The sequence below is a fragment of the Gigantopelta aegis genome, chromosome 13 (genome assembly GCF_016097555.1).
Source record: "Gigantopelta aegis isolate Gae_Host chromosome 13, Gae_host_genome, whole genome shotgun sequence".
In the NCBI taxonomy this organism is placed as follows: Eukaryota; Metazoa; Mollusca; class Gastropoda; order Neomphalida; family Peltospiridae; genus Gigantopelta; species Gigantopelta aegis.
The window spans coordinates 27,485,680-27,502,096 of NC_054711.1; the positions used below are offsets into that span (position 1 = coordinate 27,485,680).

The window sequence follows — 16,417 nt, forward strand, 5'->3', positions numbered from 1 at the left end:
GAGATGGAGATGGAGATGGAGATGGAACGAGGAAGAGACAGACAGACAGATACACAGATATATATATATATATATATATATATATACATATATATATATATATATATATATATATATATATATATATAAAGATTACATGGGGGAAATACGACATTTGTGTAACCGTTTATTGTAGACTCTCTCTCAAAATAACCATACATTAGACACCAAATAGCCGAGGTTTTAAATGTGCTGAGGTGTCGTTAATTAAACATTTCTCTTCTTTCTTTTACCCTAACAGGGCCTTTTCTCGTGGTTCACCATTTTCTTGGTTTGTAAGACACTGCATCACTATCGGATTACTGATGAACTCAATGCTTCCCGAATTAGCGCAACATTAATTATTCGGCACTGTTCCAATACGTCAAAGGCGCGCGGGCCAATACGTGAGACGCGTGCGCATAGAAATACAACCAACTCAGATGTATTTCTTCAATAGCATTGGTGACACTATAGAAATACAACCAACTCAGATGTGTTCCTTTAATAGCGTTGGTGACACTGTAGAAATACAACCAACTCAGATGTGTTCCTTCAATAGCGTTGGTGACACTGTAGAAATACAACCAACTCAGATGTGTTCCTTCAATAGCGTTGGTGACACTGTAGAAATACAACCAACTCAGATGTGTTTCTTCAATAGCGTTCGTGACACTGTAGAAATACAACCAACTCAGATGTGTTCCTTGAATAGCATTGGTGACACTGTAGATAGCTGTATGTCAAATAGGGTGAAAATTCAACACGCATGCGCATAAAATACAACTAACTCAGATGTGTTCCTCTAATATCATTGGTGACACTGTAGATAGCTGTATGTCAAATAGGGTCAAAATTCAACACGCATGCGCATAAAATACAACTAACTGAGATGTGTTCCTCTAATATCATTGGTGACACTATAGATAGCTGTATGTCAAATAGGGTCAAAGTTCAAATTGTCCTTAACTCTAAATAGCGCATTTAAATACTACCACGCCTGCTATTGGTGAGATATGTAACAGAACGTTTTGTTTTGCTTCAATTGCCCAGTATATTCCTCTAAGTTAACTAGTGTCAATAACATAGCTGCTCACTTGGTTTTTAGAAATAGAATTTTATTTAGTTACTGGTATGTGTACAAAACATCGATCCCCGTCGGTGGGACCACTGGGTTCCAGCCAGTGCACCAGGACTGGTATATATCAAAGACGGTGGTAATAATAAAAAAATGTAGCGGGTTTCCTCTGTAAGACTGTCATAATTACCAAATGTTTGACATCCAATAGCCGATGATTAATAAATCAATGGGCTCTAGTGGTGTCGTTAAACAAAAATATTTATCATTTTCCCTTCCTGTGTGATCAATTTTTTTAACAGTTCTAAAAATAGCAATTGCTAGACATCTAGACACGTGAAATGTATATCTAATCTTGAACATAATCATTCACAAAATCGTCTGACATTCACAAACATCACAATTGTTCAGACCTTATTTGGAAGCGAGTAAATGAAAATACTCGAGATCAATAGAAGGGTTCTGAATAACCAGACATATCGACAATTCAGAATTATGCATTTCCGTGAAATACTCGCAAGAAAGTAAATCATCGAAATTTCGGCGTGTGTTAAATTGTAACTGGTAATATGAAAACAGCGTCTTGAGCTTGTGCACAATTCGATTCAATTTCTATACTATTATTGACTGAAACCTTCAAATTAGGAATCCTTTATATACTGACTCAGACGCAAGGAAATAAGGGACCACACTAAGACTAACAGTTAACCAAAACCCTTATCCATAGTGTCAGGAAGGCAACCGTGATACTGGCATTGTCGCTCTAGCCATTGCATCACGACTCGTATATCAAAGGCCGTGGTATGTGCTATCATGTCTGTGGGATGGTGCATATAAAAGATCCCTTGCTGTTAATGGAAAAGTGTAGCGGGTTTCCTCTGAGACTATAATGTCAAAATTACCAAATGTTTGACATCCAATAGCCGAAGATTAATACATCAAATGTGATCTAGTGGTGTCGTTAAACAAAACAACCTTCAACTTGTTTTACTAGCAGTCAGTTCCACATTACATTATTGACATTCAGTCCCATATCACATCTTTGTATTTTATGCAGACAGTATGCAACGTTAAAGGTTTTTTTTTCTGTTGTTTAATGACATCATTTGATTTATTAATCATCGGCTGTTGGATGTTAAACAATTGGTAATTCTGACATATAATCTCAGAAAGGAAGCCCGCTTCATTTTTCCATTAGTAGCAAGGCATCTTTTATATGCACAATAGCACAAACAGGATAGCACATACCACGGACTTTGATATACTAGTTATGGTGCGTGCACTGGGTGGGACATTACTATGCTAGTAGTGAATTGGATTGTGTCCCCAATATGAAGTGTTCCATCGTTTGTTTCTCTTAGTGGAGGTATTTCAAACCATTCCGTGTTTTTACTTGGTATTTGAGATATGTCGTAAATAATTTTAAAAACGATCAAAACAATACATAAATAGCGATTGCATAAACAAGAGTTGTGTTCAAGAGGGCGAGTGCTCGCGAACAATTTGACTGATTTCCATTCTATCCTATCACATCTATTGTAACGTCAGATGCAAGAACCAGTCTAGTGAAAGACAGCGAGTGCTCTGCCTTCTGAGCATGTCTAAGAATTTCATTTCAACTTGATTGTCGTCCTTATATTAAATTAAGGTTCAAGTACGATGCATTGGGCTCACACCTAACCTATCTTGGATGTGTGCTCAGGGTAGTGGACTGGTAGTTAGTGAGAAAGAAGTGAGCGTAGTGGTTCCAGTACCTGTCAAATTTAAGTCAGATGACTGCACAACCCCCCCCCCCACCCACCCACCCACCCAAAACAAAACCCCTCCCCCAAAAAACCCACAAACACTAAAACATATAACAAATATCCCCCATTTTTTTACAAACTTCCACACCACACCACCACCCCCCCCCCCCCCCCCAAAAAAAAAAAACCCACAAAAAAAAAAAAACCCAACAAAAAAACCCGGGATGTCCGACTTCCTTGCAGACCCCCCTCCCCCTCCCCCCAACCCGCCAAGTTTGCCAGAACCTCACTGGAGGACTTTTCGTTTGTTCTTTTAATAAATCGAATATTTCCAAGTAGTTTATTAATATACGTATTTACCGTGCACTCGGGAAGATTACCAACGAACCTAAACCAATCGAAGTTAATCTCTATTATTAAATGTGAAAGCTAATTCGAGTCGATAAAAATAGTTCTTAAATTACATTATTTGGTATGTAACGTTAGATACATTCGTTGTTCTCGAAATCAGACGCTGATCCAAGGAAGGGGAAGTGTCCCAGGAAGGCAAAAATAGAAGAAAGAACGATAGAATGAAAAGAGAAAGAAAGAAATCTAGAAACAAAATGAAAAGAAAGGATAGAAAGAAAAAACTAAGAAAAAGGAATGAAAGAAAAAAGAAAAAGTAAGAATAAAAAAAGAAAGAAAGAAAGAATGAATGAATGAATGAATGAATGAATGAATGAATGAATGAATGAAACAAAGAAAGAACTATGACGCGACTGTAGGGGTTTCGGGAGTCGAACCCACCCCTTATCCAAGCGAATTTTCTTTCTTCAAAATATCTTCCAGGTAACATGGCTTGATCCCTTCTAAAACGTTCAAACCAACCACACCCAGATCAATTTTCTATACATGCGCGTGAGCTATGAAAAACAAAAATATATATCCATGACAAAACAGAAAGCAATTCTTGGTTAATGTCACCTCAGAACAGATATAATCCAAGCAGCGCTTGTTGGGTGTTTAACATAATTATAGTAATTATTTTAGCCATGACAAATCAGAAAAGCAAACTTGAAAGACTATTAAATGGCAGTTGACCGACAATGAGCAACACAACCAAATTAAATATTAAAGTCTATGAAATATTAATGAATCTGTATTTCAATTCGTTCGTTCTGCTGACATCATTTATAGCACAATGATCAGGTACAACTGTACAATAAAGAATTTTAGAAAGATGTCCCAGAGAAACACAGGCATTGATGCCCAGGTTCCTATAAACTCTGCAACACATCACTTATCACCGCAGATGATCACAGATCGCTGCAGACCAATGACAATGTGTCGTCAAGTTAAAGCTGTTCGTTGTTTGTACCGTCCCGTGGAATCCGAACAGCAGTCCATATACTGACAATGCTCATAACAGTTTTGTTTAACAACACCATTGGAGCAAAATGATTTATTAATCGTCTATTGGATGTCAGACATTTGGTAACTCTGACATACAGTCTCAGAGCAAAACTGCTACATTTTCCCATTAGCAGCAAGGGCTCTTTCATATGCACTTTCCCAAAGACAGGAGAGCACATACCACGGCCTTTTTACACCACTCGTGGAGCATTGGTTGGGACTGAGAAAACCCAATCGGAGAATAGATCAACAGAGTGGATTCGATACTATGACCAACAGACCTCAGGTCTTTTTAATTCGGAATGGTCATAGGCACAGTTTTGTATTTTAATCACCATTCTAGGAAATAAATTTGAAACAACGATCATGTCCCTTACATATCATATCATATCATCACTGGCCAATCACATTGTGCTTAACATATGACGAGAAAGAAATAACTTACGTCACTACAAAATATCATTATGTATTGCCTTCCTAAACATTGGTGGAACATATATAGAAAGTACCCCCTCAATAAACTCCTAATTCATACACCAAAAACCAATATACTAACTGCAATTTAACAAAATCAAAACTATTGGGACAAAAAACGCACCAACATAAAGACGATGGTGAAGGTCAACCGGTAGCAACAAAATTTCACCTCCGGTGTAAAGGGAATATGTTCTTCGTATATTTGCGTGACTACAGGCTTCCCCCATCAACAGTGATATATTTACACGGTTTAAAATGTAACCCAACACCTCTGATAATGGTAAATACGGAGAAGGTCTAAATAAATATGCATCTTCGTTCTTTTGGGGATTTTTTTTGGATAAAATATCGTAGCGAATACGGTACGTTTCCACGAAAACGGCAACGTTTGTTTACAGCAGCAAAGAAATAGGTAACACGTTACAGGGTTAGCCCACATTTTACCGCAGGCAACCAATGAAAAGAGGTTAAGTACGGGGTCGATTTACGCGGCCAACTATACCAAAGTACGAAAGGCAGTATGCTACATAAGTAATCCTACCATGGATTGCGAAGATGACTTTAAAGGGACATTCCCGAGTTTGCTGCAATTTTAAAGATGTTTTCCACTAACAGAAACTTTTTAACGATTGCAATTACACAACAAATACATTTTTCTGTATAAAATATTAGTGGCTGTATATTAAACGTGTTTTTGATCGGTATAATATTTTTACTAGGTTAAGTTTCATTTTATTTCCTAAAATAAGTTTTTTTCGTACGTACGAAATAATTTGAAGACAAAATCCAGTTTGGGCTTCTTGCAAATATTAAGACAACCAGAAACACATTGAATATACAGACACGTATATTCCAAACAAGAAAATATACTCTTCAAAAAAAGAAACGCAAAAGGGTACAAATGGGTTATAACTCCGATTTTATGTTTCCTACCGGTTCATGCTTTGTGAATATAAGGTCATTGCATGTCCCAAACACATTCCCACGGTTACATTCGATAAAACGCAGCTACTGTACAATAAAGTTCCAAAATGTGAATATTCGCAAAAACGCAGCCACGTGCAAACCATGTCACCACTGCACGTGTGTTCTCTGCACGTGCAACATGAACACCGACAGTATAAAAGTGCAGGGTGTTCGCTTGCCTGGCCTCTGTATCTGGCCGACAGTTGACAATCCAGGACATGCCACGTCTCAGTGAACCGCAGAGAAACAATGCCATCGGCCGACTAGACGCAGGCGAATCCAGAACGGCCATGTGTCCCCAAGCACCATCTCCAGACTGTGGGACCGTTACCAGCAACATGGATCAACACGTGACCTCCCTAGATCCGGTCGACCACGGGTCACTACCCCCGGACAGGACCGCTACATCCGGGTACGCACCTTCGGGAAACGATTGACTACTGCCACCTCCAGATATCCGACCAGACCGTACGGAACCGCCTACGTGAGGTAGGAATTCGTGCCAGACGTCCAGTTCGAGGTGTCATCTTAACACCACAACACCGTCGACTCCGACTGCAGTGGTGCCAGATTCATCGACAATGGCCTCAACTGCGATGGAGACAGGTGTGGTTCAGTGACGAGTCCCGATTTCTGCTCCGACGTCATGATGGAAGATGTCGCGTGTATAGGCGTCGTGGTGAACGTTATGCGGCAAACTGCGTGCAGGAAGTGGACAGATTCGGCGGGGGTAGTGTCATGGTGTGGGCAGCCATCTCACACACTGGCAGAACTGACCTGGTCCACGTGCAGGGCAACCTGAATGCACAGGGCTACATTGACCAGATCCTCCGGCCACACATCGTTCCAGTTATGGCCAACGCCAACGCAGTGTTCCAACATGACAACGCCAGGCCTCACACAGCACGTCTCACAACGGCTTTCCTACAGAACAAGAACATTAATGTCCTTCCTTGGCCATCGATATCACCGGATTTCAACCCAAATGAGCATCTATGGGACGAGTTGGACCGACGCCTCCGACAGCGACAACCACAGCCCCAGACCCTGCCCGAGCTGGCAGCAGCCTTGCAGGCCGAGTGGGCCACCATCCCCCGGGACGTCATCCGTACTCTGGTTGCTTCAATGGGCAGGCGGTGCCAGGCAGTTGTCAACACACGCGGAGGCCACACCCGGTATTGACTCCAGATGACCTTGACCTTGGTGGTGTGTCCTATCACTTACTCACAATGGACTAGAGTGAATTGTGAACAATCCTGCAACATTTGGTAATTATCGGACTCACCATTCAATAATTAAATCAATTCTCCAAATGTTACGACAATGTGGTTTTGCGTTTCTTCTTTTGAAGAGTATATATTTAATATGTAAGTTTAATCGTAGAAATGTTTTATTAGTCGGAAACATCTTACAATGTAGAAAACTAGTGAATGTCCCTTTAATGATGTTACAAAGATTTGGACAAAGTGAACAATCCTATGAAATGTGCTTTAAAAAGATTTTGATGGCATTTTTTGTTAAAAGTCGGTAACCATGCTACATAGTTTCCTTATAGTCCAAGGTTTCAGAAAACACCGGTTAACACCGCGGCATTTGACCTTCAATGTTAAATATTGAGGTCAAAAGGTCAAGTAAGGTCAAACATCAATTTTCGTCTAAAAATCATCTATGGACCCAATAAAATAGTACTGGCTTTTATGTTGTGTCCCTATTTTGGGGGTTTCAAAATCATGTTTTGTGGCGTCCTATACGCAGGATTTGTGGGTTCGGTCCGAAATAGAATTTGTACCTGAGTATATTTGTAGCAACGTTGGTCTAACGAGCATTTTTATTGACAAAATATCGTACACATACTGCAAGTGCACACGCTTAGAGCGTGATTTTATTTATTTGATTTAGCTCAGTTGGTTGAGCGCTTGCGTGATGTGCTTGCGTCGCAGGATCGAACCACCTCGGTGGATCCATTCAACTGATTGGGTTTTTTCTCTCGTTCCAACCAGTGCATCACAACTGGTCAAACTGGTATGTGCTTTCCTGTCTGTGGGAAAGTGCATATAAAATATCCCTTGCTGCATTAGAAAAAAAATGTAGCGGGTTTCCTCTGATGACTACGAGTCAGAATGATCAAATATTTGACATCCAATAGCCGATGATTAATTAATCAATGGGCTCCAGTGGTGTCATTAAATAAAACAAACTTTAATTTTTATTTATTATTATGTTTTTCTTCAAATTTCTGTAAACATTAAATCCAGATTGTAAAATAATTAATGAATAAACAAATGAATGGATGAATGGGTGTTGTGCATTAAAAATGGATGGATATATGGATGGTAGGATAGACTAACAGATGGATGGATACATGAATGAATGAATGAATTAATGAATGAATGAACGCAGTACATTAAAAACGGACTAATAGATGGATGGTTGGTTGGATTGATTGATGAATGAATGAACTGAAAAGGTTTAAAGGTCTTGTAGTCAGCACACGCCACCACTGACAACGCGATAACACAGAACTCGATGATATATTACTTCTTTCTTTTTTCTCTCATTTCTCCTAAAACGTTAAAACGTTCACAATTTATCGCCATCCATGACCTTTAACTTGATATCGATATTCGTCGACAAGTGGATATTTCCATTGATTTGTCGAAGGGGACATGAAACGTTAATGGTAACGAAATGATATCTCATTAAACTTTCATGTTGACATTTGCCAGTCGAAAACAACTTCCGTGGAAGAGTCGGTTTCCTAGCGCAGCGCACCAATCGCGAGTCACCAGTCACATATCTCAGGCCCGTCGGAGAGAGTACTGAAATGGTAGGGGTTGAGGGATCATACATATAAATAAGCGCTAATGGAGCTCGGTGGAAAACGGTCAACTACTTTAAGAAGGGATCGCGGACATAGTCAGGCGCGTCAGGGGCGGATCCAGGAATTTTAGCGGGGGGGGGGGGGGGAGAGGGGTCCAGTCTTGAGCCTTTGAAGGGGCCCCCCTCGATAGGAAATTTTCATATTTGAAGATAGCTCTAGATGGATTTGAAGTATATTCCTGTTATCAAAATCCTGCTTGTTGCTCACGAGCGGGGGGGGGGGGGGGGGGGTCCAGGGGGGATCTCAAAATACTCATAGCAAAGTTAATGTGGGTCTTAAAAAATATATATATCATCTGGGGTAACTTCAGTCCACCTAGAGGGGCGGGACGTAGCAGTGGTAAAGCGCACGCCTGATGCGCGGTCGGTCTAGGATCGATCCCCGGCGATGGGCACATTTGGGTTATTTCGCGTTACAGCCAGTGCACCACGACTGGTATATCAAAGGCCGTGGTATGTGTTATCCTGTCTTTGGGATGGTGTATATAAAAGATCCCTTGCTGCTAATCGAAAATAGTAGCCCATAAAGTGGCGACAGCGGGTTTGCTCTCTCAATATATGTTATCTGTGTGGTCCTTAACCATAAGACTGACGCCATATAATTGTAAATAAAATGTGTTGAGTGCGTCGTTAAATAAAACATTTCTTTCAACGGATTTAAGAGCACAGCGAAAATATAATACAGCTATACATATAATACTAATTTGAGCTACCTTTTTTATCCACGAATTTAAGTAGCAAACGAAATTTGTTTTAGCCAAAACCACAACATAAGTCAGCGTCATTAAACAATTTCACAGTAATTCAATTAAGGCTACGAAGCTGTAAATCGCAATTTTTTAAAAACTTTTTTCAGTTTTAGCTAACGCTAGATGTTTTAAAATGTCTATAAAACAGTTTACCTGCTTATAGTGTCGAGCGTCACAGAAAGATGAACATTCACATAGTGTATATTAACAGGAACTGACCTTTTGCTTCTGGTTGGAGACCGTACTGGACGACTTCTTCCGGTTCCGCTTTTTAGCGCGCGACGACCCGACACCGCCTGTCTCGCTCCTGACCTCGACCGTGACCCGCTGCTGCTGCGGCTGATTGGTCGGTTCATCGTGGTAGCGCCGCGCGTGCGCATTAGGATCCACAGACATGAAGTTATAGGCTACACTCGCCATCATAGCACAGAAAACATAGATGCGCTCGTCGCCAAACTGAATCTCCTCCGGAATGACTATTCTCGCTGGGCTCAGTTCTGAAGACAAACGTCGTAAGGGATCCTCAATCCCTTTTCTAAGCTTGGTTGACACACTTAAGGGAAGATAGTACCCTGTCTTGACCACAGTGCCAGTAGCGGTATCCAGTTTTGGAAACTAAAGGTCAAGGACAGTCAAATAAAAAAAATAAAAAAAATAAAATGTGACGAGAGCTAAGTGCTTTTCACAATTCCATATAATAGGCCAGCATTCTGCTTCGTCGATGTATCATCCATTTCGTGATCGCTGTAAGACAAAAAAAAAGAGGAAAGAGTCACACTTTGATTACTATTATTAGTAAAATTTAATATAGCTATCATTTTTAATATCAACCTGATTTTCGTGCTTATATCGAATTAAACTCCAGGCACAGCGGAAGCAAACTGATATGGAGTGTGTGTGTGTGGGGGGGGGGGGGGGGGGGGGGGGGGGCTGACTGAGATTGAGGGCGAAAAAACTAATTTTATAGGAAGTTCGGGGATATGCTCCCCCTTAAACTTTTGAAAACTAGACGTCTTGAAAAGTAATTTCCTGCATTCTACAATTAAAATTCATCTCTGCCTTAAGATTTACTACCAATATTATAATATTTTTTATTCAGAATTATATTTTGGTGGGCTAGAGCAACCATCTCAGCACACGCACACACACCCCCACCCCCCACCCCCCCCCCCCCACCCCCACCCCCGCTCCGCCGTGCCTTAATCTCTGTTTAACAACAGCACGAAGAAAGTATCTGAACGAATGGACAACTGACTGACCCTTGACACTCAATAGGCGATATACTTTTCATCCAGGGGTATCGTTGAACCATTTATACAGTGTACAAAATTCGTTCGATCGTTTATTCGTTCATTTGAGTTGTTTGATATTACCGAGTGTGACGGAGAGGAAACCTACAGACACCATCTTATTATAATAGACCAATCAGAAATGGACGGAAACTTGTTTCTGATTGGTCTATTATACTGTAGGTTGTAGTTTTAAAACACCCTGCGGCTGTTAAAGGGACATTCCCGAGTTTTCTGCATTGTAAGATGTTTCCGACTAATAAAACATTTCTACGATTAAACTTACATATTAAATATATTTTCTTGTTTGGAATATACGTGTCTGTACATTCAATGTGTTTCTGGTCGTCTTAATATTTGCAAGAAGCCCAAACTGGATTTTGTCTTCAAATTATTTCGTACGTACGAAAAAAACTTATTTTAGGAAATAAAATGAAATTTAACCTAGTAAAAATATTATATCGATCAAAAACACGTTTAATATACAGCCACTAATATTTTATACAGAAAAATATATTTGTTGTGTAATTGCAATCGTTAAAATGTTTCTGTTAGTGGAAAACATCTTTAAAATTGCAGCAAACTCGGGAATGTCCCTTTAAAATAATATATACATTAAAGTATTCTTATAACGAACCGGAAGGGACCATGATAGTTCGTTATATCAGTAGTTCGTACACATTTGCATAAGTTGGTTATTAATGTAGAGAGATAAAAATGGACTTTACGATCAGTTCGTTCTATGCAGTAGTTCGTTTTAAGCATGTTCGTTATAAGTGCACTTTACTATATCTGATTGTCACATGTTCTACTTGGTGAATGTAGGTAAGTCTTTGCAAGCTAAAACGATTAACTTGTGAAATTAAGAATATGTACTTGGATTTGACGCACAATCTAATTAAAATTAGCTCCACTATTGCATGTGGATCTAACAGCAGCCCGTTGGAGCTCATGGCCAGTTGACCTTTCATTCGACCAATCAAAACTTTACTTGCAAAATCATTCCAGTGATTTGAAAAGAATTGGAAAACATTCCGGATTATGCCGAGGGTGAATTACGAAGTATGCCGGTGTCGCGAAATATATTCGCCCCCCCCCCCCCTAGAAAATCGCCGGCCGGCGGATTTATTTCTCGCCCCCCCCCCCCTCCAAATATTTTCGCCCCCCACCCCCCCCCCCCCTATATAATGTGTTATATATAGGACGATGATCTATTTCTACCATAGTCCATACGCATACAAATTATGTGCTGTCTTTAATAGTCATCGAAAATAGAGAGAAATATCCTTATTTATTACATATCCATTCAATCTTAGTATAGTAATAAAGACCATTCCGATCCGTGCAATTAAAAAATCTTTTATTGAACATATGTCCAATAAAAGCCTGAACTATTTTTGGGGGAATCCCCCATATTATTGTTTGAGAGTTAGCTCCCTTGAATGTTTATTATTATTTTATTATTTTATTAATTTTAAAATAAATAAATAAACTAAAGAAGGTATGTAATAAATATAGAACTTCACATACGTTTTTTTCGTTCCTATTTATTGCACTTGTTTATTGTGCGCAAGATTATATACCACTCGACCGCTACGCGGTCTCGTGCTATATATTATTCTTGCGCACAATAAACTCGTGCAATAAATAGGAACGAAAAAACCCGTATGTGAAGTTCTGTGTATATATTACACTTTTTGGAAACAGTTCTCAAGCGAATTACTCTCTAATTATACAACATTACATTAGAAGAATACCCTCTATTTTACCTTTAGTTTACACTGTCTATGATTATAATTAATTTCTATCTATAGTATAGAGACTATAGACGATATTTTATTTCTTTATTTCATTTGTGAATGCAGTGCCCCGATTTCCTCCATAAGGTATTCATACGTCATGCATTTTAAAACATTTCAGAAAGACATTAATCCATGGATATGATTTGAATAAAAACATATACTCTCCGTCAAATATATAAAACTCAGATAATATGTTTCGCTTGTAGTGACGACTTCTATTGTAAACTGAATTATATAATTATAGGGGTCACTTTATTATCCATTATACAAGTGATTCTACTGATGCGCTACATCTGACCTTAAACAATACTCATGGAATTATACTTATACATGTACGCTGTAAAATATCATCTAAGAACATCATTTTAGTAGCGTTATAACAGATATAAAATGTTTAGTACCACCACATTAAGACAGGTGTTTACTGTTTGCAGAAAGGAAACAAACAATTCTTGAAGAAGTATCTAGCTATAAACTTTCATTATATTTGCTTACAAATATTTGACAATTCAAATGCATAATTAATAGGCTACATTATTCCAGTAACTGAAGTTGGATGTGTGTGTGTTTATCTTTGCGAGGGTCTGTATCATATGTGTATATGTATGTATATGTGCGTGTGTGTGTCTATGTATGTGTGTGTGCGCGTGTGTGGCATGCTCACGTGTATAAAACATAACAGTAATATAAATATGTTCAACAATAATTTACCTGAATATTGTTCATTAAATGACAGAATAACTAAAAATGAGTAAGGGGCGAATATTTTATGGGGGTGATTCTATTTCGTGGGTCGGGGCGATTCTATTTCAAAGGGGGAGGTTTTATTTCGAAATAGATTCGCCGGGGGGGCGAAAATGTTACGGGGGCGATTCTATTTCGTGACACCGGAAACAAATTCAATATAAAATTGTATATAAAATTCGATTTCAAGACGAAAAAACCCATCGTGATGGTATAGCCATAAAATCTGTTTATACTAGTATACAATCCAGAGTTTATTACTGCATTTTCCCCCCTGTTTTGTCAATGTTGAAATAGACCAACAAGTTCGCCTATTGCATAAAATTTATAGTCTCGCCCGATATTTTTAGAATTTGTATGCTCTCGAATAACGCTATAAAAGGCGAAGTGTAATTGGTCGATATTTAAATTGTTATTTATAGATGAAATGTCAACTGGACATGGGAGTCCACGCAATGCTGTTAAACCAGTTCTTATTACCAGTAACAGTACAAGAAATCTAGTTTGAAATAGCCATATTGATTTTTCTTTTGTAATTAAAATACCCTATATTCCGCAATGGTGTAATTTTCTGCGTGAAACAGATGCCAAACACGTGTACACGTATGACCAATATAACTGCTAATTGCCGACGTAAAATTTACGATCTTTTGTGAAATTGGCTCCTGTTCAAGATCTCTTTCCTCCAACCTGATACAACCAAGACATATCCCTGTTTTATCTAACATGTTATCATATATCTAAATTAACAATAAAAAGAAAATTGAGAAATTGATATCCCATTAACAACGTGGTATTAGTATGTTCAATATTGAACCACCAGCTTAAGCAAAGCAAATGAATACTAAGCAATAAGAGAACAATCGATGAAACACGCCACCAGTCTTTTAACAATAAAACATACTATTTTTAGCAGAAGAACAAGCTTACAGTTTTAGTAGGACTGACAAGTTACGATTACCTAGCAGTAGACAAAAACGTCTACTTAAGACACTCTTACCGTATTGAGGACTACAAAAATAGAAAGTCAGTTATCCATTGATTGAAATTGTTTCAGCCTTTTAAAGAAAGAAAGAAATGTTATATTTAACAACGCACTCAACACATTTTATTTACGGTTATATGGCGTCAGACATATAGTTAAGGACCACACAGCGTTTGAGAGGAAACCCGCTGTCGCCACTACATGCAGCCCTTTAAAGATTACAAAGAATGTGTTGCTCGATTCCTTGACAGAAAACAACTTTTTTTTTTAATAGAAGGCAGATTCTTTAGATAATACATTCCAAAGTCTAACTGACACTGTTAAAGCCCTACAAGACTCACCAAGAATGGCACTTAGCATTCTGTGGTTAGAATTATTTCCTTCAGTAACTTAGTGACTGAATGACACAAATTCCATATACAACAATCGTCAAATATCTGACTCATTGTTCCGGTCCTTTAAGATTCAGAACGATGGAAGGGCACCGTGAATCATTTTAATTGAAAATATTTGCTTCCAGGATAAGCAAATAGGTGGAAGCACATATCTCATGATCTCTTCACAATAACTGTCCAATATCCGAGTGACACTATCCAAGTCCCTAAATGCTTGCGACACAGGGCACTTAGCATGCTTTGGTTGAAAACATTGGCTTCCCTCAAACAATGGATCCGCGTCATACACAGTAACACTTCAGATTTCATAAATGAAAACTCAAAAGGCAGGCTAACACTGTTCTAGCACCTAAATGCTCACACAGTAGGACAATGGCATCATTGGTTGAAAACGTAATCTTGTTTAGTGAAAATAATGGACACATATATTTCGGATTTTATAAATAAAAACTGTCAAAAGAGCGACACCGTTCTTTCATCTGACAAAACAGGACGCTACCATGTTATTGTATCCTTCGGTTGAAAATATTTCTCTCATCGCCTTAAAACGTTTAATTGCTAATGTTCCAGCCCTTCTCGACTGCCAAAGAAGAGCAACAGCATCCACTGGATGAAATTATTTCCTTTTGAAATCGACGAACAGATTTTCCTTACAGACTGTCTAAACTCCGACTAATATTATTTCAGCCCCACATATATCACTGATTATCTGCTCGACTACAAACAGTCTGATGGACAATATCCCAGCCCTTCTAGACTACCAAAGAAGGTCACTACCACCCATTGGTTGAAATTATTATTTCTATAATCGAAAAACACATATTACATATTTTCCACATAACAGTCGTGAGAAGGCCATGTTGATAATGGCCAAGCTCTTCTAAACTACTAATGAATTACATTAGCATCCATTGGTTGAAATTATTGTTCTTGGAATCGATGAAGACAAATCTTACAGATTTTCAACACTGTAAGTGTATAAAATCTTACTGATGTTAATCCAGCCCCACACATAGTATAGATCATCATGATAGCCTGAAAAGAATGTGTCACTGACAATTCCCCAACCATTTTGGACTATAATCCATTGATTGAAACTATTTTTTTCTGTAAGCAATGAAGGCACATCTTTCAGATATTTTACACACAACTGTCAAGAAATCTGAATAACGATATTCCAGACACTTATGGCTAACAAGGACCCTTTCATTCTCTGGTTGGTAATTATACCCTCTCCGTAACTGATAGACAGACATAGATTGTCTTCATCACAGATTTTTACACAATAACTGCCAAGAAGACTTAATGACACAATTCCAGCCCCTAAAGGCTCACAAAAGAAGGCCACTTTCGTTCTCTGGTTGATAATGATGTCTTCTCAGTAACTGATGCACACACGTATTGTAGACTGTCTAGATAATTACAAAACGCTAACCAAACACCGTCTCAGTCTCACCGTCTCAAATAATATGGAATCTTTTATCAACTGGAAAGAAAGCTGCTCCTTGACAACGTCCCAGTCCTTGTAGGCTGGAGAAGAAGGATACGTTGCACCCCTAGGCAGAAGCCACTTGTTGCTGTTTAATTGAATCGACTGGTATTCGTTGCAAAGATAATAAGCGGATAAAATGTCTGTATCGCGGCTGTCGACAAGGTCGCATTAAGGAATCAATAACTGTATTATAGCGGGAAAGGTAACACATGGTAAAAAAATTAAGTCTGTTATTACACATGTAGAGATACACTCTATGTAGTACTGTATTTAACTTTGTTTTGTTTTTTCTTTTCTTCAACGACACCGGTTAGGAACATTAATTAATTAATCATCGACTATTGGATGTCAAACATTTGGTAATTTTAGTCTTAGAGAGGAAACCTGCTACATTTTCCCATT

General features: G+C 38.6%; 1 protein-coding gene across 3 annotated transcripts in view; it reads right to left on the reverse strand.

Moving 5' to 3' along the window:
* Positions 1-16,417, reverse strand: part of LOC121387632 — a 168,440-nt gene that overhangs the window by 93,965 nt on the left and 58,058 nt on the right. For all 3 annotated transcript variants that reach the window (XM_041518804.1, XM_041518803.1, XM_041518805.1), the window contains exon 2: positions 9,528-10,052. In XM_041518804.1, the coding sequence (XP_041374738.1) occupies positions 9,528-9,731 (204 nt within the window). In that variant the 5' untranslated portion in view covers positions 9,732-10,052. The remainder of the gene's footprint in view (positions 1-9,527; positions 10,053-16,417) is intronic.